The sequence below is a fragment of the Amblyomma mixtum genome, chromosome 8 (genome assembly GCF_055824585.1).
Source record: "Amblyomma mixtum isolate Tamu chromosome 8, ASM5582458v1, whole genome shotgun sequence".
NCBI lineage: Eukaryota > Metazoa > Arthropoda > Arachnida > Ixodida > Ixodidae > Amblyomma > Amblyomma mixtum.
Window position 1 is genome coordinate 94,910,379 of NC_143019.1, and position 27,093 is coordinate 94,937,471.

The window sequence follows — 27,093 nt, forward strand, 5'->3', positions numbered from 1 at the left end:
TTGGTAATAGACTCTGTATTCTGCATATGCTACCCACTACTCGGGAGAGATCAGTGGTGAGCTTAAGAATATGGCACGTCCATGAAAGATCCTCAGAGAACCACACTCCCAGAAATTTTTGGTCACTTACTTGGCTGATCAGCGTGTTTTCAAACTTTATATTCATTGCATAGGAGTCTTTTTTATTGATTGGCTTAAAAACGACATATTTAGTTTTGCTAGTATTCAGTCCTAGCCGATTCATTCGTAACCATGTAGAGAGATTAGAAAGGTAAGTGTTAACTGCTTCTTCCAGGGATTCATTTGACTGGGGCCTTGAAGAACACATTTGTATCGTCGGCGTACATTATTAATTCGGGTGAACTGGGTATTTTTGTTATATCATTAATGTACACCAGGAATAGCAGCGGCCCTAAAATGGATCCCTGGGGAACGCCATTCAGAACTGTCAATCTGCTAGATAACATTTCGTTAGCAGATACACACTGATACCGGCTGTGAAGATATGTTCTGATCAATGCCAGTGGGACTCCTCTTATTCCATATGTTTGTAATTTATTAAGCAGTATATTGTGCTGTACTGTGTCAAAAGCTTTCCTTAAGTCTAGAAACAGACCAAGTGTCAGGTGCTTGTCTTCAATGTTTTCAATTATTTTATCTTTTATATTGATGAGTGCCTGTTCTGCAGACTTATTCTTCTGAAACCCATACTGAGCACTGCTAAATATATGATGTTTTTCGAAGAAGCTCGACAGCCTGACATATATGGCACGTTCGAATATTTTTGAAAACACTGGTAGAACCGAAATAGGTCTGTAGTTGTTAACATCGGTTTCTCCGCCCCCCTTATACACAGGAGTTACTTTAGCAATTTTTAGTTCCTCGGGAAATTCTCCAGACTGAAGCATCTTATTTATAATGTCACTCAGTATCAGGCTAAGTGTATTTGCAACATATTTTATGGGTGGGACTTTTATGCCATCGACTCCAGCAGCGACACTATTCGACAGACTTTGAATTATGTTATATATTTCAGTAGGTGTCGTTGGTACAAGCATAATAGATTCGAGTTGCTGCTCTGATACCAGACTGCATATTTCATCACGAGCCTCTTCACACGAGCCTATGGTAATGAAATGTCTATTCATTTCTTCAGCAACTTCCGTTACGGGAACTCGAACGCCGTCTTTGTAAATGTCTATTATGTCTTGTTGGTGGCGCTTTCTACCCATTACTTCGTTGACGATGTCCCATACTTTCCTAGAATCATTTTGTACATTCATGAACCTATTTTCAAAATATGTGTTCTTGGCCTTTCTTAAATCGGAATTTAATTGATTTCTAAGCTTCTTGAACTCCACAAGTACGCTTGTATCTTTGCATCTTATAAATTCGTGGTACTTTTTGTTCTTTTGCGTTATCCTCTTATATAATTCACGAGTGATCCATGGCTTCTTTATTTTCTTGCTCCTTGCTTCATACTCCTGCACAGGGAAGGCCGCGTTGTAACATCTAGAAAACTTCTTCAAGAAGGCGTTATAGGCCAGATTGGCGTTGGTTGCTTCATATACATCTTCCCACGATTCTAGGTCGATAAGTGCTCTAAATCTCTGAAGGCCCTCCTGGTTGATTACACGGGACATAAACTTTTTAGGACGTAAGTCGCTTTCTATTGGTGAAGAAGTGAGGCAAAAAATTGGCATGTGATCACTAATATCATTGATTATAACTCCAGAAGTGACATGGCCGCAATACGTGTTCGTGATGCAAACATCTATCGAGGTAGCGGAGCCGCAAGCAATCCGAGTGGGCAGTCGTATGGCATTAGTACAGGCATGAAGATTCAGGACATTTTGAAATTCGTGTGCTTCTGCAGTTGTTGATATTGTATTTATATTTACATCACCAAGGATTAGGATGGACGAAGTTGAAGACTGAAGCAAAACGAGTGCATCATCTAGGAAATTTAAAAATTTTGATATATTACTCGCTGGCGGTCTGTACAAAACGCCAATTGCAAAATTTGAGACCCTGACAAAAAGGCTTTCAACGTCGTCATCCATCCTTGTCAATTCATGCATAGTTTGGAAATGCAAACTGTTCAACAGATAGAGCGCAACACCCCCACCTCTCTTCCCCTCTCTACTTAAGCTCATAGATTTGTAGCCATCTATGTGGGGCGGTACATCTGTTTCAGACAGCCAGGTTTCAGTGAGTGCTAAGGCATGAAATTTCATTCCGAGTGAACCAAGAAGTAATTCGAAGTCATCTATCTTGTTTTTGATACTTCTAGTGTTTAAATGTAGTGCTGTGAATTTTCCCCTGAAATTTTGAAATTTTGATTTGAAATTTTCTGTGTCATAATAACAGCAGTGTACATCGGTATCCTCATCCATGGATAGCGCCATTGCAGATGTCTTTCTTTATGCCTCGATTCAGTTTGAAATTTTTTCAACATCGGACAAGCTGGCGATGCGTATCACATCAGCTTCTTCGTCCTTCCTTGCAAGTATTCTTCCGCCACGAGTCCACACAAACTTCCATCCCATTTTCTTCTTTTGAATGATTGCAGCGCGAAGCAGTTCCTTGTTGAAGGTGGTTAAATGCTCATTTATGAATATTTGTTTGCTGTCTCCAGCGTATTCCAAATCTTCTGTGGTGAGCTGCTTTTTCCTTGCCTTTTGCAGGATTTTGTCCTTCTTTGTTCGTTGCACAAAGCGCACGACAATGTTTTTCTCATGAGGTTTAAACGTAGGCACTCGGTGGCAAATGTCTATGTCTGAATCTGCAATAGGCTCATCCAGTAAGGTCCCGATTCTCTTAACAACGTCACATACATCTCTGCTTTCTGGAACACCCCGTATCTCTAGATTATTCGACCTCTGGTATTGTTCCAGTTCTTCCAGCTTCTCACTCAGTCGGTGGTTTTCTGCTCTTAGTTCTTTATTCTCTTTGTGCAAATCCTGAAGCTCTTTGCGCAGCTCTTTCATTTCTTTTCGGAGTTCATTTACTCCATCGCAGGTGTCGCTACAATATTTGACGCTTTCCTTTAATGCCCTCAGGTCAGCTCTGAGCTCGCGTTTCATATCTTCCACAGATTTCGCGAGATCTTTCACTTCCTTACTCATGACGGAACGTTTTCGCGGCACAATGACTTAATGGCACACCTAAACGTCAGCGAGAAAAGCAATGCACAAAATATAGCAGTATGGTTGCTGTGTTCGGCAGCAGTGCGCAAGCAGTAACTTGTTTACAGAGTTATCAGAAACATGACACTTTCTCACCTGCACAGAATACAGAGCTGTTAGGTCCGTCGCTTATGCGCACCGCAGCCGAACTGAAGCTCGATGATTTGGGCAGGGTCCTTTTATAGATGAAGCCGGCACCGTCGTGTTCACGTGTCCACTCGACGCTTGTTGTTCATGACAATGCAGGGTGTTGTCTGGTCGATGTGCTCGCTGACTATCAGTGATATCCAGGCACAGCTGAAGCTTGACGCTGATGCTGCCAGATCCGGTGGACAGCGCCGCGCTTGCGCAGTGGAACTTCGTATCCCAGGGGCTGCACAGAATACAGAGCTGTTAGGTCCGTCGCTTATGCGCACCGCAGCCGAACTGAAGCTCGATGATTTGGGCAGGGTCCTTTTATAGATGAAGCCGGCACCGTCGTGTTCACGTGTCCACTCGACGCTTGTTGTTCATGACAATGCAGGGTGTTGTCTGGTCGATGTGCTCGCTGACTATCAGTGATATCCAGGCACAGCTGAAGCTTGACGCTGATGCTGCCAGATCCGGTGGACAGCGCCGCGCTTGCGCAGTGGAACTTCGTATCCCAGGGGCTGCACAGAATACAGAGCTGTTAGGTCCGTCGCTTATGCGCACCGCAGCCCGCCTACTTGCCCGCCCGCCTGCTCACCCGTTCGCCCGCTTACCCGTTCGCCCCGCTTGCCCGCTTGCCCGCTTGCCCGTTCGCCCGCTTGCCCGTTCGCCCCGTTCGCCCGCTTGCCCGTTCGCCCGCTTGCCCGTTCGCCGTTCGCTTGACTGTCCGTCCATCCATCAACAAAAGAACATGGTCAAATGCGTTTGTGCCACCACTGTTTAGCACCATTCACTTTGAAAGGGGTTTGCTGTATCACTGTATCACTGTGCAATCCAATGATTTTGTGATAGCCGGCGATGCCAGCCAATCACGGCGAAATAAAGCAAACATGCTGAAAACCGGCGTTGAAAGTCAGGTGCACATTTTTTAAGAGATTAAAAAAAAAACTCGCAGAATGGTTACGAGTGTGTAATGCAAATGTTTAAGCCTTAGCTGTGGTGAGGGATTAGGCATTTTCGCTCATTACCTCAAGCTCGCCAAATAAATTGGCGGTCTGTAGGTCCCACTTCCTTCAAAGCATACCAGTGTAGAGAATGTTTTACAGCTTTGTGGGTTAAAGTGCTACGCTCTTATCTGATGCTCAAGTGCTCACCAGCTTTCTAAGCATACGGTGCTATGGTACTTCTGTCAAGGGCACACAATGTCTTGGCGCTCTGCCAAGTCCATCCAGCCCGCCACGCCCCTCGTCATTAAAAGATGAACAAGCCCTTCTTAAAGGTGCACTGAAGAGGATTCTGAACTTGTCTTTTTGCCGCGGGAACTCGATCTACACGTTCCAAGCATTCTTAGAAACTGCAACTTATTGCCCTGTATGGCCGATTTCCCTAATTAAATCGAATTAATGTCCGGCTCCCGCCCTTTTTTTTTAATTCTGCCTCGTACGATGGGCGGAGTCGACCAACGCGTGAAGTTCCTTTCAGCCAGCTCCGTGGAGGCTTTGCTTTCGCTTTATTTTGTTTTTTAGGTTTCCATGAATAAATAGTTTCATTCGCAGATAATATAGCCGCAAAATAACCCCGCAGAAATAAAAATACGCACGGACTATTTGCTGCTACGGACTACTACGTATTACTCCGCCGATGGCAGAGCGGCTAGCCGCCACGGGACTGGGTGAAAGGCACTCCACGCGTTGGTCGACTCCGCCCACCGTAGGAGGCAGAATTAAAAAAAAAAGGGCGGGAGCCGGCCGTTAATTCGATTTAATTTGGGAAATCAGCCATACAGGGCAATAAGTCGCAGTTTCTAAGAATGCTGGGAACGCGTAGATTGAGTTCCCGTGGCAAAAAGACAAGTTCAGATTCCTCTTCAGTGCACCTTTAAGTGTGCATTGCAGATGGCTTGAAAACTGAAGCACCCTCCACGAAAAGCTAATGGTTTTAAAAAAAAACCGTAAATTTTCAACGCCAGAAGTGGGGGGGGGGGGGGGGGGTCACTATGTGAGCATATATGGTAATTGGTTACTGGGAAAGCATAAGGTCGACACCTGAACCACATGAGGGAGGGGAAGAGATGAAGGACGGAGTGAAAGAAGAAAGAAAGAGGCATCATAGTGCAAGACTGTGGATTAATTTCAACCACCAACCACCTGGGGTTCTTTAACATGATGGCATCACAAAGTACACGGGTGACTTTTCCGCTTCACCTCCATCGAAACTGTCGTGTCCGGTCGCTGTGTTCAATGCAGCGAAAGACGCACACGGTACTTTAAGACTTTGTTTATTTAAAGCTGATGAGGGTGCGACCAGCGTCGACCGAGGCAGGAGCCGAACTGGCCGCCCGAAGAAAGGAGGGAGCGGAGAAGCGTCCACGGGAGGGAGTGGCTTCCCAAAACAGGAGGAGGATGCGGGGGCGCACCATGGGGGGGCATCTGGTGTCCGGTCGCTGTGTTCAATGCAGCGAAAGACGCACACGGTACTTTAAGACTTTGTTTATTTAAAGCTGATGAGGGTGCGACCAGCGTCGACCGAGGCAGGAGCCGAACTGGCCGCCCGAAGAAAGGAGGGAGCGGAGAAGCGTCCACGGGAGGGAGTGGCTTCCCAAAACAGGAGGAGGATGCGGGGCGCACCATGGGGGGGCATCTGGCGACAGCGTGCGACGAGGGGCAAGTGGTCGTTAGGAGGAGGATGCGGGGGCGCACACACACAAAAGCAATAAGGGGACACAACACTTCCTTCCCCCTTAGAAAGTTGCCTGGTATCGTGCAGGGGGTCGGCGCTCACGCGTGGAGGCGCGCTGGCTTTGTGCGCTCGGGGGAGAAACACTTGTAGGCTGGCTGTTGTTCGCTGTGTCTCCTAGGTCTGTCCTGGGCGAAGTCTCTTCTTCCGGGAAGAGGTGCCAGGCTATGTGGGAAGATGGTGCACGTGTTCTCTCCGCTGGCGGACAGCTCTCAGACGGCGTCGTAAATCTACGCAGCTGGTTGAGATGTCGGCGTGCTACTGTGCCATGTATGTTGACGAGCCAAGAGCGCAGGCCTATGCGTCTGACAATTGTAGCTTCCTCCCAGCGTGGCTTTTTCAGAAACTGTCGGGCGAGGACGCGCTGCCCCTCATTAAGCGTGCCGCAGCGCGGAATTGCTTTTTCTTCCCGGAACGTCTCTGCCTTTGGCTCGGGGAGGATGGCTGTGAGCTGGGTTCGCCTTTCACGCTCGAACATCATTTTCGAGGGGGTCTCGCCTGTTGTGCTCTGAACCGTCGTGTGCTGCTTGAAGAGAAAGCGCGCAAGGCGGCGCTGCAGCGAGCCTGTCTGATCTCTTTCAAGGGCGCGTTTTAGCTCGGCTACGTAGCGCTCGGCCTGTCCGTTTGTCGCTGGGTGGTAGGGGGCCGATGTAACCGAGGAGATCCCGTTGTCGCGATAAAACTTGAGAATCTCCGCAGACACAAACGGTGTTCCGTTGTCCGATACTACCTTGCGTGGCAGGCCGAACGTTGCAAATAGTGATCGGAGGTTGTCAATGACTGCTGCCGAAGTCGTCTGTCCCATTTGCCTTATCTCAAGCCACTTTGTGTAGGCGTCTACGACCACAAGGAAAGTGCAGCCCTCAATTGGTCCTGCAAAATCAATGTGCAATGTGTGCCATGGTGTGTCTGGCTTTTCCCATTCTGGGACAGGAGCTTTCGGCGGGGCGCTCCGGCTGCTCTGGCAAGGCTTGCATTCTCGCACCACTGTTTCGATGTCGTTGTCAATGCCAGGCCACCACATGTAGCTTCTGGCACACTTTTTCATTGCAACGATGCCCCGATGTCCGGCGTGGATGAGAGACATAGCTTGTGCGCGTAGTTCTCTCGGAATCACAACTCGGGACCCAAATATGATGCAGCCGCGATGGGTGCTCAACTCTGTAGCTCGCCTGCGGTAAGCGTCGAAGTTGTCCCCTTTGAGTTTGTGCACGTTGCCTTGTTGAACAGCTGTGTAAACTAGCCGGAGAGCTGCGCACTTCTGCGTAGATGCTGCAACTGTGCCTGCTGTAAGCGGAGGTTCTGGCAGTGCTTCGAACATCAGAACGTCTCCTGGTGGAAATGGTTCGTCAACAGTTGCGTCTAGTGGCAGACGGCTTAGCGCATCGGCGTTTTGATGTTTACTCCCATTGCGGTAGACCAGAGCGTAGTCGTACGCTGAGAGTTTGATGCACCAACGTGTCATTCGCGGAGACAAAGTTGGTGGCATAGGCCTTTGTGGTCCCAGAATGCCCAATAGCGGTCGGTGATCGGTTATAAAGGTCACCTTCCGGCCGGCAATGTACTGGTGAAAATGTGTCGCCGCGTAGACGATGGCTAGCCCTTCTTTGTCAAGTTGCGCGTAGTTGCGTTCTGCTTGCGACAACGTACGTGAGGCGAAGGCGATGGGAGCTTCCCTTCCTTGCTCGTCAGTTTGCGATAGAACCGCGCCGACTCCGTACGGTGATGCGTCGCAAGCCAAAAGCAAAGGCTTCCTTTCGTCGTAGTGGCGGAGGACTGTACATCTTCGAATCAGGTCTTTCAGGGCATCGAATGACTGCTGATGGCGTGGCGACCATGTCCATGTCACATCTTTCCGAAGGAGTTGGTATAAGTCGTTGGCCACGGTAGCTCTTTGTTCCAAGAACCGGTCGTAGAACGTCAAGAGTCCGAGAAAAGCCTGTAGCTCCTGCTTGTTTGTTGGAGCTCGTGCTTCTGTGATCGCTCGCACTTTGTCCTCGGTAGGGTGAATGCCTTCCGCATCAATTCGGTGTCCCAGAAATTGCACCTCTGGCACCGCAAAACAGCACTTCGATTTGCTTATGCACAAATTAGCGTTTGCTAGCCTTTCGAGAACGAGCTCTAGGCGCACTGCATGCTCTTCAGTGGAAGTGCCACTGATGATGACATCGTCAAGGTAGACACAAACTCCTGGGATGCCCTGAAGCACTGTCTCCATGAATTTTTGAAATATGGCCGGGGCTGCAGCTACGCCAAAAGGCAGTCGCTTGACTTTGTACAAGCCTTTCAGTGTGTTAATTGCCAATAATTCAGCAGTTGACTCGCTCACCTTCAGCTGCTGATACGCCTGGGTGAGGTCCAATGTGCTGAAGACTCTTGCGCCACGCAGTACACTGAATACTTCTTCAGGTGTCGGTAGCGGGTAAGAGGACGCTTTAGTCGCAAGATTGACGGTGCTCCGGTAGTCTCCGCAGAGGCGTATGGTTCCGTTCTTCTTGCGAACTACGACAAGTGGTGTGGCCCATTCTGAATGCTGCGTCGGCTCGATGACACCTTGCTGCTCCAGTTTGTCCAACTCTTTTTCAACTGAATCTCGGAGAGCAAACGGCACCGGCCTGGCCTTCAGAAATTTGGGTTGCGCGTTGTCCAACAACTCCAGTGTGACCGGGGGCCCTTCGTTTCCTGGAATCTCTTCCGAGAATACTCTTTCGTATTTCTCTTGCAGTTGCTCAACCATGTTCTGGCTCGGCGTCTGGTGTATGCCGCATATCATCACGCCTAGTGGAGAAAACCAGTTTCTCCCTAGAAGGCTTGATCCTGTGCCTTTCACAACAAGCAGAGGTAGCGTATGGGTCTGGCCGTTGTAGTTAACCTGCACGTTGGCAGAGCCCAATAGTGGCAGATTCTGTCCTGACCACGTTCGCAGGTGCGTGTCGTCTTGTTGCAGGGCGGGTGCGTCAGATGGCCATGAAGTTCGGAACGTGTCCTCACTGATCAGAGTACAGGCTGCGCCGGAGTCCACCTCGAACTTAATCAGCTGGTGATGTACGCTTACTTCTGTAAAAATCTTCGGTCGCGTGCCGAGATTCATGGTGTTCAGGTCGTACAACACAGATGGTGTTGCTGATGTTGTTCCATGGAGATCAGATAGCGGCGTATTCTCTGAGGCGTTGACGCTGTGATTAGGCTGGGAAGGTGACTTTATCTTGGCAAGTCTCCGTTTCGTAATGCATGCTCTTTCGATATGCCCTCGCTTGTGGCAAAAATTACACGTGGCTGACTGGAATCGACATCCCTGGGGGTTGTGTTGGTCGTCACACCGCCAGCAGCGTTGTGCCTTTTTGACCGATTTTACAACAACAGAAGGCTTGCGCACCTGGTTGCTTGTCTGGTGTACCGGCTCGGTGTTCCGGCGAATCCCTCTCTGCTGGTGACCGGCGCTCTCCGCTCGAACGGCGATGTCGTAAGCTTTGCTGAATGTGAGGTCCTTCTCAGCGAACAGGCGCTGCTGCAGTGACTCGTCACTCAGTCCGCACACAAATCTGTCGCGTAACATCACGTCCAAGGGAAGCATGGTGGTGTTAGCAGAAGAAGCTGCGTCTCCCTCCTGCCCGGTAGCTGTTGTCGACAGCGTTCCAAAATTGCAGTCGGCAGCGAGCTTCTTGAGCGCGGCTACGTAGGCGCTCACAGTTTCTCCTCCCAGTTGATCTCGTCGTTGGAAGCGAGCCCGGCTGTAGACCTCGGATGGCCTTGGGTCGTAGTGCTTTTGCAGCGCTTTTACGATGTCGTCGTAAGACACTGCCGCTGGTGTGCTTGGCTGAATAAGGGCGCAGACAGTATCGTAGGTCTGCTCCCCGCACAGCGTCAGCAGGTTGGCCCTCTTCAAGGCTGGGTCTGTGATGTTGTTAGCTTCAAAGTAGAACTGAAGGCGTCCAACCCACGATGACCACGATGAGCCGTTGAATTCTGGTATCTGATTGGGAAACCCTCGCGTAGCCATGGCTTGTCAATAGCGTTGCGTAGCGCGGGTCGAATCCACTTTCTCGTCGCCACTGTCGTGTCCGGTCGCTGTGTTCAATGCAGCGAAAGACGCACACGGTACTTTAAGACTTTGTTTATTTAAAGCTGATGAGGGTGCAACCAGCGTCGACCGAGGCAGGAGCCGAACTGGCCGCCCGAAGAAAGGAGGGAGCGGAGAAGCGTCCACGGGAGGGAGTGGCTTCCCAAAACAGGAGGAGGATGCGGGGGCGCACCATGGGGGGGCATCTGGCGACAGCGTGCGACGAGGGGCAAGTGGTCGTTAGGAGGAGGATGCGGGGGCGCACACACACAAAAGCAATAAGGGGACACAACAGAAACGCAGCCACCACAGTAAGCCAGTGATAACACAGCAATGCAAATAATTGCACCCTTGTGCATGTTAAAGAGAGATGCACCAAACAAACCTATTTTCTGTTTCCGAGACACCCAAATGAAACTTGCACAGCTTCAAGATTACAATTCACTGTCTGCAAATCTGGTTTGGTTTTGCAACGGGCCTGTAGCCCCCCTTCACATCTGGCTCAAGTGACAGCCTAACTTGGCACAACGCGCAGTGCCCACCAGTGACAGTGGAAGTTAGCAACACGCATACACAGTGAGCGGAACAATAAAAACGAAGCAGTTCAAAGATGTCGACACTAGACAAGTCTTGCTAGTATAGCTACCACAGGGTTTTGGTGACCAGCACTGAACTCGCACGTCCAGCCCAATCTTCAATCCTCTACCATGGATTCCAACTTCGGCCACATCAGCCGCAGAACTGGACAGTCCTTGGTCGCACAGCCATTCCAGACAAAGATTGGTTTGGTTTAATGGGGGTTAACGTCCCAAAACAACTCAGGCTCTGCGGGATGCCATAGTGAAGGACTCCAGAAATTTCGATCCCCTGGGGTTCTTTAACGTGCACTCACATGTCTGAACATGTGTTTCTACTTAGTGGTAGCAGCCTTCTACCTTGCAAGCGTGGCATTACCGGCAGCCGAGCACACCTTCATCTGAGATGTCCAACCAACCACCAAGATGCCTTCAGCCGCCCTTGACTACCACTGCCCGAAGAGCTGAAATACATGACCTCAATGATGGCTTTATCTGCTTCTTTTGACAAATTTCAGGCATTAAATTTACCTAAAATTTCTGCTTCCATGCTTTCAGAGCCACCTCACCGTCTGCTGCCCATGAAAACGTTTCTTCAACCAACCACCTTCTCCCCATCCTTCTGGGCATCCACTCAGCATTTGGGGTGACTCAGCTGCTGAGCCAGTCTAGGGCACCCCACTGCACCTCCCTGGCATTTTCTCAACTCTAATCCCCATTATGCGCATGAAATTTCCACCTACATCAAGTAGACGTGTTGATTGTGTTTCAGGTTTCACGACCTCTGCCTGCGGCTGGCCACGGGAACACAGTCTGTGTTTCTCGGTCAGAACCTGGGCTCATGCTGCTGTGGATTTGCGTAGTATGTTCCCATCTACCGACCTTTAATACTGGACTACAACAAGCTGTTTCCAGTGCAGCGTCATCAGATCGGGACATTCATGCTGGACATCAACAGCCATCAAGATGTTATGCCAGCTGATCGAGTCAAACTGGCTCGTACTGATACCGTCACAGCCACCGCTTTGCTAACAGTCCCTCCGTCACTGCCCGCCATCTTCAACTCCAGTGGGACCTTCAAGTCAATTTCATCATCATCATCATCATCATACGCCCACTGCTGGGCAAAGGCCTCTCCCATGTCTCTCCAATTAACCCTCTCCTTCGCCAGTTGCGGCCACTGTATCCCCGCAAACTCCTTAATCTCATCCGCCCACCTAACTTTCTGCCACCCCCTGCTACGCTTGCCTTCTCTTGGAACCCACTCCGTTACCCTTAAGGACCAGCGGTTATCTTGCCTTCGCATTACATGCCCTGCCCAAACCCACTTCTTCCTCCTGATTTCAAATGGAATGTCATTGACCCACGTTTGTTCCCTCACCCACTCTGCCTGCTTCCGATCTCTTAACGTTACACCTATCATTTCTCTTTCCATGGCTCGCTGCGTTGTCCTTAACTTAATCTGAACCCCCCTCGTCCACGTTTTTGTCCCATAGGTGAGTACTGGTAAGATACACCTGTTGTATACTTTTCTCTTCAGGGATATTGGCAAACTGCCTTTCACGATCTGAGAGAACCTGCCATATGCGCTCCACCCCATTCTTATCCTTCTAGTTATTTCCCTCTCATGATCTGGATCAGCTGTCACTACCGGCCCTGAGTAGACAATTCCCTTACCACTTCCAGCACCTCGCTACCGATTTTGAACTGCAGTTCCCTTGCTAGACTGTTGAACATTACTCTTGTTTTCTGCATGTGTTATTTTTTAGCCCACCGTTCTGCTCTGCCAGTCTAATTCATTGATCATGCTTTCATGGAATTAAAGCACACTGGAAATGTGCTCGCTTGCGAAAGTTCTTGGCACAAAGCACAAGACAGCGTTAGTGGAATGAGAAAAAAATTGCCATGCCAGTACCAGGCGGAGCCTTGCCGTCGGTCGGACCAGCAGGACGGGCCGCTCCCGGTTGTGCAAGTGGAACCACAGGTGGGGTCCCATGTAGGCCACGTCCTCCGCCACTGAGCCACCGCTCGCCATCTCCCCCTCCAGGATCTGCAGCTTGTCCAGGCTGTACACCACCACCTGGCGGCTGCAACAGGCGGCGGAGAAACTTCTCTCACGAGAGGTCTGCTGCCGCTGCTTGGGTCAGTGGCAGCAGTGACAGCTTCCGTGATGTCTTTAGATACTAAGTTTGCCCAGCTCAAGTGGAGCACGCACAAAACAGAATGCCAAATTGTTTGAAATACGCACCAATATACAGCTTCATGTTTTACATGATTACTTTTCTGTGATGTCTCTGCTTGTCGGCTATCACAAACAGTTTGCCTGCGAAGGTGTCTCTACACAAAGTGCTCACTGTTAGGCGAAGCTCTTGTCTCATTTTAGAGGCCACTTAGACAAGGTGCAATAAATATACTGGCTGCATCAAATCCAACAAATAAAACATATGCAGCGTGAGAGTGACATTGTTCGAAAATTCTCATATCTCGTTTCGTGTTGTCGTCATGCTTACTTTCAAAATCAGGTTTCAAGTCAAGTTGAACAAACTAACCCAGCAGGAAGTGTTACTAAAATGTTAATGTATCGAGTTGAGGAAGGCTTAGACAAGACGAGTACTTGAAATAAACGTAGAAACGACACCCGACGCTTGCCAAGTGCAGCTACACCCATTCTGCAATTGTGGTTCATCAGAGCAGAGACTGGTTTAGTAAATCAAAGGATACACTCAAGTATATGGGCTTCTGCTCGACTAACTGGGTCTTCTGATGCCATAACAAAAATGAAAGTACGAGACCGAACGATGCATCACTCACAGTGACGACCTCGGACGACCTCTCCGCGTGCCCTGTTTGTAATTTCACATCACAACCTTCTGAGCGTCTCTGATAATAGTACTTGAAAAGCAAAACTGCACATACTGTGTGCTTGAAGAATCTACGAAAAGCCACTCTGTAGGTAGAAAAAGAGAGTCAGAAGATAAAATAGAAATCGAGGATGTTGACCAGGCTCAGGTTCGATTTGGGAACTTACACAAGGTTTGGTTTGGTTTATTGGGGTTTAACATCCCAAAGCAACTCAGGCTATGAGAGACGCCGTAGTGAAGGGCTCCGGAAATTTCGACCACCTGGGGTTCTTTAACGTGCACTGACATCACACAGTACACGGGCCTCTAGAATTTCACCTTCATCGAAATTCGGCCGCCGCGGCCGGGATCGAACCCGCGCCTTTCGGGTCAGCAGCCGAGCGCCGTAACCACTGAGCCACCGCGGCGGGGCGAACTTACACAAGGGGGAGAAAGGGAGAAAGTTACCAAAGGGATTTCATGTTTCTTCACAGAAATCTAAGTTAGTGGTAAGGATGCGAAAGCTTATGCTAAGCCATTAGCCTCACATTTGCAAGGGTAGCTTACACATTCCCGAGGTGAATTGTATTTACTTTCAAGAAAAATTATATGTATTCAACATATGTAATGCAGTTTTCATTTAAGTACTGTATTTCATTATAATGAGATTAACTGCATGTATTAAACAAAGTAGGAAAAATCACTGACAGAGTAGAGGGAGAAAAATTTTGAGCTCCTGATATAAATGAGCAAAGATAAAGCCATCTGTGAGATTCTTGGAGATAAGGTTCAGAGACCAAAAAGTCACCACTCTTGAAATCTGTGAAAGGTATGGAGTTATGCAAAATTATAGCTTTCGTGAACTCCTCATAAAACAAAAACTGCCAAGGAGGTAAGCCTAAAATCTAGAGTTCCACAACCAGCAGTGCCCACTGCAGGCAGCCAAAACAACTGCGCAAAACTGCACGTAAAATTTAATGGCGTGATGGAAATAGTTTATCCTTGAGTTCACAAATGGCACATCTACCTGCTAGCTCCTAAAAAGACCTCCCAAAGAAGGTGAAAGGATTACTATTTAATTTTCACAAAGCTTCCTCATTGATATCGTTTAACAAACCCTTCATGCAGAGCTCCCAGGCTCCATGCGAGCACTCATCTTAGTTCCTCACATGAGACGTCGTTCAGTGCCCTGGGTGCCAGGGTCCTGCAGCCATGCCTTGGCCCACGACCCCTCGTCGAGTCGCATGGCAGCCATGGCCGAGTTGGTGAGGAAGACGCAGCTGAGCGGATCAGCCATCGACGGGATGCTGTGCTCCGGCAGCTGCGGAAGGATGTGCACCCGCAGCACATCTGGAGGCTGCCTCCGCGATATCGCACTGGCCGCCGCCATTGCCAAGCTGCAAAGTCATCATCATCATCATCTGCCTGGCTACGCCCACTGAACGGCAAAGGCCTCTCCCAAGTCTCTCCAATTAACCCTGTCCTTTGTCAGTGCGGCCACCGCATCCCCGAAAACTTTTTAATCTCATCCGACCACTTAACTTTCTGCCCCCCCTGCTATGCTTGCCTTCTCATGGAATCCACTCCGTTATCCTTAAGGATCAGCGGTTATCTCACTTCTTCCTCTTGATTTCGACTAGAATGTCATTAACCAGCGTTTGTTCTCTCACCCACTCCGCCCGCTTCCAATCTCTTAACCTTACACCTATCATTTTTCTTTCCAGAGGTCGCTGCGTTGTCCTCAACTTAAGCTGAACCCTCTTCGTTAGCCTCCACGTTTCTGCCCCATAGGTGAGTACCGGCAGCGCACATATTAAAATGGCCACTCAACTTCTGTTTACTGCTTAGAAAGCAAAACACTTTCAATCAGTGCTGTACAGGTTACGAGGACAAAGATTTAATAAAATCATTCAACAGAAACAGCACAGCAATGCCCAGAATTTCTCCACTCAACAGCTCATCAAAACAGTGCCCGAAGTGGCGGCCTTAATATGGTGAGCGTTAAACTAGTGCCAAATGGTACTGCAATTTGGTACTAGCACAATCAATATAGTACCCAGCACTGGACAGTACTGTACCGATAGCCTGCACAGCTGAGACTTGCTGTGTGAGATGTTTGGGCCATGGAGGAATGAAACATACAACTGACCGCTTGGCAAAATGCAGCCAAGCTTCTTAGTTAAGTACTAGACAGTGCTAAGCTATCGATTGTGGTATGATGACTCAATTAAAGCACTCTTGTCCGCACAAGAGAGAGGGCAAAGTCACTTTCGTTAGCAAGGGTTGACTGGACAAACCTCTGATGTGATCAAGATGTCCCTACATTTTCATCAAGAAGGAGAACTCAAATGGACATTGAAGACTGCACAGCATTTAGTAACTCATATCACGACAAAACAGGAATTTTGTTGTTTGTTGGTTGGTTGGTTTATGGGGTTTAACGCCCCAAAGCGACTCAGGCTATGAGAGACGCCATAGTGGAGGGCTCCGGAAATTTCGACCACCTGGGGTTCTTTAACGTGCACTGACATCGCACAGTACACGGGCCTCTAGAATTTCTCCTTCAAAGCAATTCAACCACCGCGGCGGGGATCGAACCCGCATTTTTCGGGCCAGCAGCCGAGCACCATAACCACTGAGCCACTGCGTGTTCTCTCCCCTAATTCCCCAGTGTATCAAACACCTTCCCACTGCGACTTACACAGTGCAATCAAATCCAGGTCTTTCCGATGCTATCATGTTTATCTCTTAATTTGGCTTAGAATGTTGTCAGCAACTAGCTGAGCTAGCCTTTCCACAGCTTCAAGCCTTCTCATGCAGAAATTCTCAAAGCTCTTCATAACTGCCTGTAGACCCCTTAGATATGCTGCTGGTGATTTGTAATCCTAATTGAAGAGAACACAGCCAACAGTAATTCATGAATCAAATCTTCACATAACAGTCACCAAATTTACACGCTCCACTGAACAGTCTAGATTACGGAGAGCTGTGAAAAATTATAAACTCCAATATTACTTCAAGCTAGTCTTTGCCACTTGTTTTGGTAGTGTCCCAATGCATAGCGGCCACAGCGCCCAGGTCTTCTGGTTAACCGCTTAAAATTATGCGAGGCCTCTGACAGCAATGTTATAGTTTTCTTAGGAGCCCTGAAAGCTGTTGGAAATCGGGAAAAAGATTCACCTTCTTGCATGAAACAAAAATAAAGTTAGCTCATAAAACAAGACTCGGCCCTGGCGGACAATTATAACAGTGTTCAGCATTTTCCCACACCTTGCTTCCCACATATCTGTCCTGTCCTGGGCTCCTTTTCTCCTGAGTCACTGCTAGTATGAGAGGACATATCAAAATATTTGCTCAAGGACTTCTTGTACAATAAATTGCCAAACAAGAAAGCTAATAGTCAACTATGCTGAAAAGGTTTAGCTGTTATTAACCATGTTTACAAGCAGCATGTACATAAGACTAAAATTGTTCGAAAATCACAATTTAGATGTACATTTCATTTCATCGTCAGTTTGCATAGCTCACATCTCCTTCAGAGTCTAAAAAAAGTCTTGCAGAGCTAGTTGGAACTTTTACGGGAATGCTGATGCCCTTTCCTTTCCCTTTGTTGCTGTTAACTGTGATGTCATGGTTGACTGCTACAAGAAAGCAATATGCTCTCTCACTGGAATAAACAGCACCTAACTATTCTGCCAGTCATATCCTAATCCAGTGTTAGCCACCAGAAGCTTTCAACATTAGCAATCCTAAACACAGTTGAACAGAAAAATTAGTCAACCCTATTCAAAAGCCAGTCATTAAAAAATTCAGGGGCACTTTGGCTCTGTAATGTGCTGCAAGGCGAAAGCCTTTCCTGGCGCACTGTTTGGCACTGACTGCGAGGCTGTTTGTGCTGTACTAGTGCTTTATTTGACTACACATTACGACTACACATTACAACTACACATTACAACTACACACTTTGACTGACACTCTCTCTGCTTCGATGCGTTTGGTTGTATCCATGGCTCTGTTTACAGTAATGAGGTATGTAATGTGGTCACCCACGGACTCCTTATGCCCTCTGTCGGAGCGGACGACAACTATTTTTTATTAGTTGTCGTCTGATCCAAAAGGTGGCGTCAGGCATTCATGGGTGACCTCATTACTTCGAACCCGCGCACTCTGATGTTATAATCGTATCGACCAACCAAAAAGTGTGACACCTCTGCTGACAACCTTCTGTCGACAACGATGAGGCATTTAAGGTTTCCGCCTTAATATCTGTTCTAATGTTCCCTCACAATGTCTACTTCACACAGTTTTGGCTGTTTACACCAGGAGAATTTTTTTGAAATTCTAAAATTTCTTCAAGATTTGGCAAACCGGTGAAGAGATGCCCACCTGTCACGTTTGCTACGGTGAGATGAGTGAAGGATTCTGCTGGTGTACAAGATGGTGCCAGCCAACTTCGCAACGTCATCACGCGATGCAACAGACTCGCCCCCTGGCGAGTGCTCCAGCGATGACCGGATGACCACAACCTGCATGACATGCATGCATAGTTTCCGTGCTATGAAGCAGACTCAACTACATATGGTTCACACAAAAGGCTGCATAGCTAGGTAAAAATAACAAGTAAGAACCACTCAAACAATAAAAAGAAACTTAACCTACATATAAGCAGTACAAGACAAAATGGCTTCAAATACGTTTATAACTGCCCTTCGAGTGTCAGTGGTTTTTGCTTATTTAAATAAATTGTTTCTAAAGGATCACAACTGCAAAGTTAGAGATGCTTTCATGCATGTCCCTGATTAGTAAGCATTTTAGCATTCACTTGGAAAGTTAATGCTGCAGCTTTTATTTGCTCCTTCGGATATAGAGTACTACAGAAGTTCAAATTTGTCGCAGGATTTAAGAACTTAATGAGGTCAAGCATTGTCTTCCCTCTGTATCCAACATTACATCTTTGTCCTTGAAGAACCATGCTGTAAAGAAAAACAACAAATTACCTACGTAAAGCCTCTAAAAAAGTACTTTGAGAACGTGTAAACCTCAAGAAAGATGCGCTTCAAGTCCAACCATGATTCTGCGTCAATAAGGTAAGCGGTAAAACTTTGCGAAGATGATGAAATGAGTGTTCTGCACATAGCCTCCGTAATGGACTTCAAAACAGGTTGCAACAAGTACTCTGGATAACGGTGCCATTTTTCCCTTTACTCCACGGCTCCGAAATTCCGGCCATCATAATTTCAGTGCAAGACATCTGTAGCCACGAACAGCCGCTGTGAAATGACTAGTGAAATTCTAAGCATCATATCACTTTTTGTGCATACCAAGCACTTGGGCTCAAGGTGCCTTGCCAAACACGACAGCTAACGTGGTACTGCGTGCGAAAAAAGGCTGACTTAAGCAAGTTCTACACTTCTTAAGGTTTGCTCGTCTTTCCTCCGAAAAATTTCCACAGTTTCAAAGGTCCCATAAGCTTAGGATGAAAGGTGATGGGGGTAATGAAGTGACAGATAGCATTATGGTAACGGTCAACCTCATAATAATAGGAAACAAAGAGAAGGACTTCAGTGCTGTGAGTGGAACAGTCATGAAATTTATGAGCATGAACACGAGCCTCGAGCCTCGAGCCCTACCTGTGGTGATACACGGCAACTGCTTTTCGCAACGTGGTGGAAAAGATTATGCCGCCTTCTTCAAATGGAAGAATACGCCTCCTTTTCCAATTGGTTTCTGAAAGCGGCCACCAAGTATCACCACAAACAGAGTTCGAGGCTATTAGTCACGCGCTCTCGTGTTCACGCTCATAAATTTCATGACTGTACTTCGAACCAGAATTACCAGATTCGTTTCATCTCAGTGTAAGCGATGTGCTCGTTAAGAACTCTGGAGCAAAAAAGGAACCCATTCTTAACACTGCCCGTAACAGCACACTGACTTCCTTAAAGTTTACAGTCTTTTGAAGCATTCGTTTCCAGCCCCTAGAGGAGAACGGCGGCACCTGTGTCTCAGGCACGATGAGCCCCTGGCGAGTCGGTTCGCAGTCGACCACGAGCACCGAGTCGCCCTCGAAGGCGGCCAGGCTGTCGTCCATGCGGCACAGGATGCCACCACCACGGCGCCCGTCCCGCTCCCCGCCCCCCAGGGCCTCCCAGAGACGCGGGCCGTTCAGCTTCTCGTAGGCTTCAGCGCCCCTCGCCAGCAAGGACACCTTCGCGAGACGCGGACAGCGCACACCGCACAGCACATCGACCACCGCATCGCGGTGGGCCCATCTGGGATGCCGCCTCTGAAACTCCCGCGACACAAACAGCTTGACGGACCCTCCGGACGACGAAGATTCAGACGCGGCGGCCGGCGCTCCGCCGACGTCGACGATTTGGTAGTTGACGAAAAGACCCGGAGCCGTCAGAGCGACGTTTTCGGGAGCAACGAGGGCCAGGGTGCCGTCGTTGTCGGCCGGGTCAACCAGTAGCTGGTCGGCAGTGGTTTTGCTGATCCTGACGTGCAGGGCGTGACCGAAGCCGTCGCCGCCGGCCGACTCGTCAAGGAGTTGCACCTGAGCTCGAACACGCTTTTTCACCGCCACAGGCATTATTTTCGGCCACTGGAGAGGCGCGCCTTAGTGAAATACAGCCAAACTCGAGAAAAAACGCGAACAGGGTTCCCACCGAGATAGGGCGACACGCGAAGACGACTTCCTTGTCCGCGGAAGGCGGGCCTACGATAACATCAGTGAACGCAGCATGGCACTGACAGCTCCTCAGTTAAGGTTGGGTTTGTTGGCATGTTGAGCTAGTTTCATCGGACGTTATCTCCGAGTGTGTGCAATCGAGACGCGGAACTTCGAGCCGCTTATCAAAACTTCCCGCACTTGGGGATGCTGTCACGCACGCGCAGTGCGCTCATAAAGTAATAAAGTGAACACCTGCTAAAACTTCGGGCACTTTGCAGAAACACATTCACGTGCCCACACACTGTGCAACAGGTGACCAGAGGAACATTTCGGAGCACATTCAAAAACGAGCGAGGCGAACTCGAAACCACGGTATGTCAGTCTGGTAGCAGTTTACTTGGCATGACCATATTTGCTGTCGTTGCCTGTACAGTATTTTAAAAACCACCTAAATTTGGCTAAATCATTTCAAAAAAGTTTATATCAATAACTTTTGTATTATTACGTCAACTTTGAATTTTTTTTCGTATTATAACGCGTTTTTGTGTAAACAACTAAAAATTTTTTGATTAAAACTTTCTTTTTTACGACACTGACGTCGCATGCAGCGACGCAGTCTACGGCAATTTGCGCGCGCACTTCAAAATACATGAAATCAGGATGGGAGAAGTGCTTGAAATTTATCACGTTCAACGAAAGCGTTGGACTCAACAGCCTCCAGTAACGCATAAAGAGTGCTGATGGACATTACCTGCCATCTTGGTACACCTGGTTCGCTCCGTCCAAATGTCCTTCTCCCAATTAAATTGGGCGCACTGGGTACGTTCCCTGAGCGAATCACTACAATATCCTCCATATTAAATCCTCAGTTCGTATTTTATTGGATACTAAGAGGACGAAAGTTTCTCAGATGTCTTACAGATATCCAAAGAAGAGCAACATCGCGGCTGTGTGCTTGCATCAAGGCAGCTTTTACCTCTCCTACGCAGCTGTCATTAGATGGTATAACCGGAGGAGGGCTAAAGTAATGGGGCCTCAGACCCCCCCCCTTCCCCAACACTTGAATTGACAAGTGATATCAGATCCCATATGCTATAGTGCAGGGACTGCATGAATCCGAAGCCGGTAATCATTTTTTATTCGTCTAGTCAGCGATGATCGGAACCTCTCTATTGCTTCGAAAAAAGTAAGAATCGTTAACATGCTTGCTGAAAGCCGATGCGGAGAAAAATAAAAAAGTCGGCAGCACTACACAAAGGCTGGAAGAAAAAGGGAAGCCCATGCACTCACACCCCGAGTCAGTCAACTGGCCAATTTCACCAAGGCTATACAACAACGAGCGCTTTGGCAGAGCGTGGGGATAGTTTGTTTCAGGTCTGCCATAAACCGAGAAAAAAAAACGAGCTTGAAAAATGATTTCTCCTCTTTGTATAAACCAATGTGTAAAACATGACGCCAGCCGCTTTCTCTCTTTCTCCCTCTTTAGGCCGGGATCGAACACTCAACCTTGGAATCAGCAGGCGAAAGCCAAAGCCACTGAGCCACCACGATGGATAAGGTACTACAGAAATGCTTCAGAACAAAGCGCAAGAGCGGTGACCGCTCGCTGTTTGGAAACAATGTTACGCTAGGAGTCATCGTGGGAGTGCCAAAAACTAGGCTTGGATGTGAAGAAAGGGTCCTTTCCAATTGCGCCTCTATGCCGAGCTGAACGTCATTGAGCTTTGTGATAACGCACGTCTTGCGTCCATAGCGAAACATTGATAAGTATCGAATCTGATATAATGAACGCCCCAACCGCAGCCGATAGTACAAACAAGGCCTGCTTACCTGTTTACTAAAAAAATTGGAACTAAGCTTACCAGCTGGCACATTAATCAGCGAAAATTGTTTGCCATAAGCGGCCGATACGTCTCGAGTGGCCGGCCCATTTTAACGCTTCACAGGCGGCTGCTCGGTAGGGCGTGTCGCAGGCATGTTTTGGCGTCGATAAGCTAAAGTTCATACTCGCCCTTCTTCCGCTTGCTGCCTTCGGTTCGATCGCGTTACCAGCACGCGGACTCCTGGGCCACTTGTCACTAAGCGAAGAGTCTAGTTTCGAAGTAGCAAAACGCAAAAGGCTCCCGTGTGCTGGGTGGTGGTGGAAACATTTATTGCCAAGCAGCGCAGAGGGGGAAAACCCTGGCCCTCGATCGTTACGCAAGAGGAAACCCTTAGGGGGTTGCCCTTAAAGGGCAAAGGACAGCCATTGGAGGGCTATGCGATTTTAGGCGTCGGTAATTATCCGGCGCTGGTCAGCAGCAGCGGAACTGGGCAGGAGAGTCGCCCAGTATGACTTCGCCGTGGTCGGGGATGGAGGGTGTGGGAAGGTAGGGCAGGTGAGGAGGATGCGAATAAAGTCTCCTGGTTTCCCGCAGAGCTTCCGTGAGGAGAGGAACTGATCGAAGTAGCGGCCATGAAGAAGAATAGGGTAGGGAGCAGTACGGGTCTGGAGTGGAAGGCCTGGGTTATATATGGTTAGGGAGGGAGCCGGCGGTGCGTAAACGCGCCGGGTATCTCGGTAGTGGGTAAGGACATCTCTGAAGCTAAGCAGACGCTCCCGAGATGGCGGAGGGGTTCCAATTCCAGCCCGGGAAGCGAGACCTCGGGCGAGTGAGTGGACCTCCTCGTTACCCGGGGAGGCGTGCGTGTGCGGGGGTCCAGATAAGGGTAACAGGGCGGGTGGGGTGCCAGAAGCGTGATTATGCTCTCTGAGCCTCTCATTCAGAGAGGCTCAAAGAGCATAACAACAACGTCAAGAATGCCTCCCGACATCTGGGCCTTGTGGGGTTTAAAATGGGGGAGTGTTCTCCCCCATTTAAGCGCGGCTGACACAGTTCAAAGCCGCGCGGACCCCACCCCGTGGTCGCGTACGCTACCGAGCGCACGCCGACCATGGCGGGCCTTGCTCTGCGGGAGCAAAGGAACGACACACTGGCTGGCACAAACAAGGCATTTATTGCTATAACAACAATAACGCCAGCTAGCAACAAAATACACTGAGGAATCGAGGATGTCCGACTCACCAGCACGGCTACGAGCGAACGTTCGCCCACGGTAGGGCAAAGGAATAAACTCCGAGGCCGAGCGGGACGGGCTCGGCGGGAGCAAGTTCCGACCAAGAGGCGCCCGTCGACGAAGAGCGAAGCTGCGAGCGAAACGTCCGGTCGCTTCCCGATCCCAGGGAGAAGAGAGCTAGCCTTCCCCCGCGCGCGAGCGGCAAAACACGCCATCCGTGGCGCTGCTGTCGCTGCGACGCGAGCGCCCTCCCCTGTTAGCTAGAGTAACCAAACTAAAGGGAGTGCTTTGCGGAGGAGCTAACTACAGTAGGGGGTGCAATGCGGGAAAGTGAACGCAGGGGACGAAGGCGTCCCCACATCCCCCCAACCTTAAATAGACCCACGCGCCTGCAAGTTACATGCTATGGAGGAGTCTCCTGGTCTTCATGCACTTGAGGCAGGTCGTGCAGCGGAGGTCACGCCGACAGAGTGCACGCAGTCTTCCGCGGTATTCCGAAGGCGGCGTGAAGGTCTCCGCTGGGACGACTCGCATGGCCCGCGAAGAGGAGGGCCGGTTGACCACTGCAGGCCAAGATTCCGCAGTAGTCGCCAGGGCAGCAGCAGCCGGAGGTGGCTGCTGTCTGGTCTCGCCACGGCTGCCCCAGATGGATGCGGCGAACAGGATACAGGCCGCTCCGTCGCAGCAGGCGGCAGCGAGACGATGTGCACACGCCAGCAAGCCGGAGTGGCTCCACTGGATCTGAAAGATTGCCAAAACACACTCCGCATGCCTTTAACGTAGGTCACGGGAGGGGAAACGGCGTACACAAGGGCCTCGTGGCTCAAATGCTCAACTCGCTAGCAAAACGTGTCGGGCGGCTGTGCAACGCAAAGTTCGAGTGAACAAAGCCCTTTCTTGAGTTGAACGAGAATGCTCGGTTCATGCGAGGTTAAAAAAAACGGGTGGCCAGCAAAGTGCGCCCCCTCTCAACACCACGGTCCGGTGGTCATGTCACTTTTGACAAGGTGCAGGCAGCTATGAATAGCCTTAGGCCTCACTACCATAGTGAAGGTCGACGACCCCAAACAAAAGAAATACCCGAAACGGGTTTCGTGCGCGCAGCCGTGAGGAGACATCAGCTTTGTGGGGTGGTCCTCCCCGCTCACTGCACAAAGCAGCTTCTGAGCGATCGGCGCCCACCGTATCGGACGGTGTCGGAACGCCCGGTGCCGAGCTGCAATACCAGCGAGCTCGTATCGGCACCCGTGGCCCCAGGCCACCCGGCTCCCGGAGCCGCGACTCCCAGAGTCGAAAAAGAGACAGCGAGAAAATATATACAGAAAACTCGGACCACCCACGCGGCTTCCGTACTCACTCGCTTCGGGCTCGGCAACTCCGCGGGCGCTAGGCCTCACGCTCCCTCGATGCGGATCAAGTGGTTCTTGAAGATACTCCAGGAAGAAAACTTCACAAAAAAAACATGCTGAGCAGGTCGAAAAGTTCAAACATGCTGCAGCGCACTACACCTCGTACTCAAGAAAGCATGCCGCAGGTCCTAGCGATCAAAATTCACACTAGGCCTACCACTTGTCAAGTCCGGACAAAGAGCGTTCCTCGAACCGAACAGACAGTCGTCCAATGTTCCAAGAGCAGGCCCCACGTTGGGCTGCCAAATGTGAGGTTTAAAATGGGGGAGATAAATACGTTCTCCCCGATTAAGCGCGGCTGACACAGTTCAATGCCGCGCGGACCCCACCCCGTGGTCGCGTACGCTACCGAGCGCACGCCGACCACGGCGGGCCTTGCTCTGCGGGAACAAAGGAACGACACACTGGCTGACACAAACAAGGCATTTATTGCTATAACAACAATAACGCCAGCTAGCAACAAAATACACTGAGGAATCGAGGATGTCCGACTCACCAGCACGGCTACGAGCGAACGTTCGCCCACGGTAGGGCAAAGGGATAAACTCCGAGGCCGAGCGGAACGGGCTCGGCGGGAGCAAGTTCCGACCAAGAGGCGCCCGTCGACGAAGAGCGAAGCTGCGAGCGAAACGTCCGGTCGCTTCCCGATACCAGGGAGACGAGAGCTAGCCTTCCTCCGCGCGCGAGCGGCAAAACACGCCATCCGTGGCGCTGCTGTCGCTGCGACGCGAGCGCCCTCCCCTGTTAGCTAGAGTAACCAAACTAAAGGGAGTGCTTTGCGGAGGAGCTAACTACAGTAGGGGGTGCAATGCGGGAAAGTGAACGCAGGGGACGAAGGCGTCCCCACAGCCTACATTGCCGTGATTGCGAACCGTGCAGGAAACACGGGCCTATCTTTGAGCAGACCACAGTTCTGCGCAGGTGCGGGGAAAAAATCACAAGAGACACCATGGAAGCTTGTGAAATCTATAAACTTAAGGATAATTGTGTCAGCATTGCTTCTGTGCAGTTAAGTGCAGAGGAGCGTGATTTCTTAAAATTAATGCCCCAGTAACGGCAGTTGCTAAATGTTGCCCTTCCATGTGTTTTACTTTGTCGGGATAATGTTTGGGTTTTTTTTTTTTTGGTTTCCGCTCGACGGCCTTCACCGTTATCAAGGAGTAACCAGACGTATCACCGCGATGTTTGTTTTGATGTTTGTTCTTTTTTCCGCGAGTGCCAGTGATGCATTGCATAAATGTGGGCGATTCGCATGCAAATAAATCAGTTGCAGTACGCCGCTTTGTGGTGTGTGTCCTTTCTATCAGTCCTCGTTTCGTTCTCGTGCGCTCGGAAATTTTGAGATGTGTAACCAACTAGCCCGCCAGTTCGTCCTGAGTAAAAAACGAGCTGCGGTGCGGGATATCAGGCCTTTAGCGAAATTGGATAGGGCGGATTTTGAGTCGGAGAGAATTTCGGTGTGCAGAGGTCGGGGATGAGAGCGAGCGCAATGGCGGCTTCCTCTGCGATGTCTGAGTCTATGGGGTCCTGGAGCCTGATGCGAGTAACCGGGCCTGATTATTAGCGACGGCGAGGACCATGCGAGAGCCCGACAAGTACGTTGCCCCGTCCACGTAGGCAACCTCGGAACGAACGAAGCGTGCGCGCTAGCCACGCCCAAGGAAGCGGCCGCTGCTGAGTTTAACGGACTGCTCAATGATACAAACCACACAAGGCACGTAAGGCAGCTTACGTGCTTTGAATGCGAAGGCATTGCCTCATTGCTCATTACCAGACAGTCGTAAGGAAAGGCACAAGCTTGGTTCACCTTTATACGCAAAGAATTAACGCGATTTTGTGTCTGATTGTACTACACAGTTTACAGAAAATGTCAGTGATGGACCGACATTGTGAATCAATTGTTTCGACGAAATCTCATTTCCATCAGATGGTTGTTCACCTGAGGGAATTCTCCCAGCAAACCAAAAACCTCTCAGAGACGTCTAGCTATAGACGTCTCTGAGAGGTTTTTGGTTTGCTGGGCTATGGAGAGACAGAGACAGACTCAGCCTGTTTCATGCCGTTTCCTAGAAGCTTTGTAAATATTTCATGTAAATAAAACATCGTTTCAATATTGTAAATACACGTTTAAATAGAAAAAGGGTTTGGCGACGTATAGGGACTGCGTGCTCGCCTCGCAGTCTGGAGGCCATTGGTTTAATTCCGCGCATTCTCAGAAAATCTTTTTTTTTCTTCCATGCTGTAGACGCCACTTTATGTGCTATAGTGGAAGATATAAAAGCTTAATGGGGTTTAACGTCCCGAAGAGACTCGTGCTGTGAGGGACGCCGCTTATATATTGAATGGTTCCGGATTGGTTTTGGTGTTTTGAGGAAAGGAAATGCGCAGTATCTGTCTTACATATCTTTGTGGACACCTGAACCGCGCCT

The 27,093-nt window shown here is 49.4% G+C and overlaps 1 protein-coding gene across 1 annotated transcript in view; it reads right to left on the reverse strand.

The window, feature by feature from the left end:
- LOC149333596 (peroxisomal ATPase PEX6-like) overlaps window positions 1–20,695 on the reverse strand; it is a 71,281-nt gene extending 50,586 nt beyond the window's left edge. Inside the window, exons 1-4 of the mRNA XM_089558714.1 lie at window positions 19,524–20,695; window positions 17,915–18,054; window positions 14,698–14,925; window positions 12,604–12,775 (exon numbers count right to left, since the gene is read on the reverse strand). Of these exons, the coding sequence (XP_089414840.1) occupies window positions 12,604–12,775; window positions 14,698–14,925; window positions 17,915–18,054; window positions 19,524–20,117 (1,134 nt within the window). The 5' untranslated portion in view covers window positions 20,118–20,695. The remainder of the gene's footprint in view (window positions 1–12,603; window positions 12,776–14,697; window positions 14,926–17,914; window positions 18,055–19,523) is intronic.
- Between the last annotated feature and the right edge of the window lie 6,398 nt (window positions 20,696–27,093).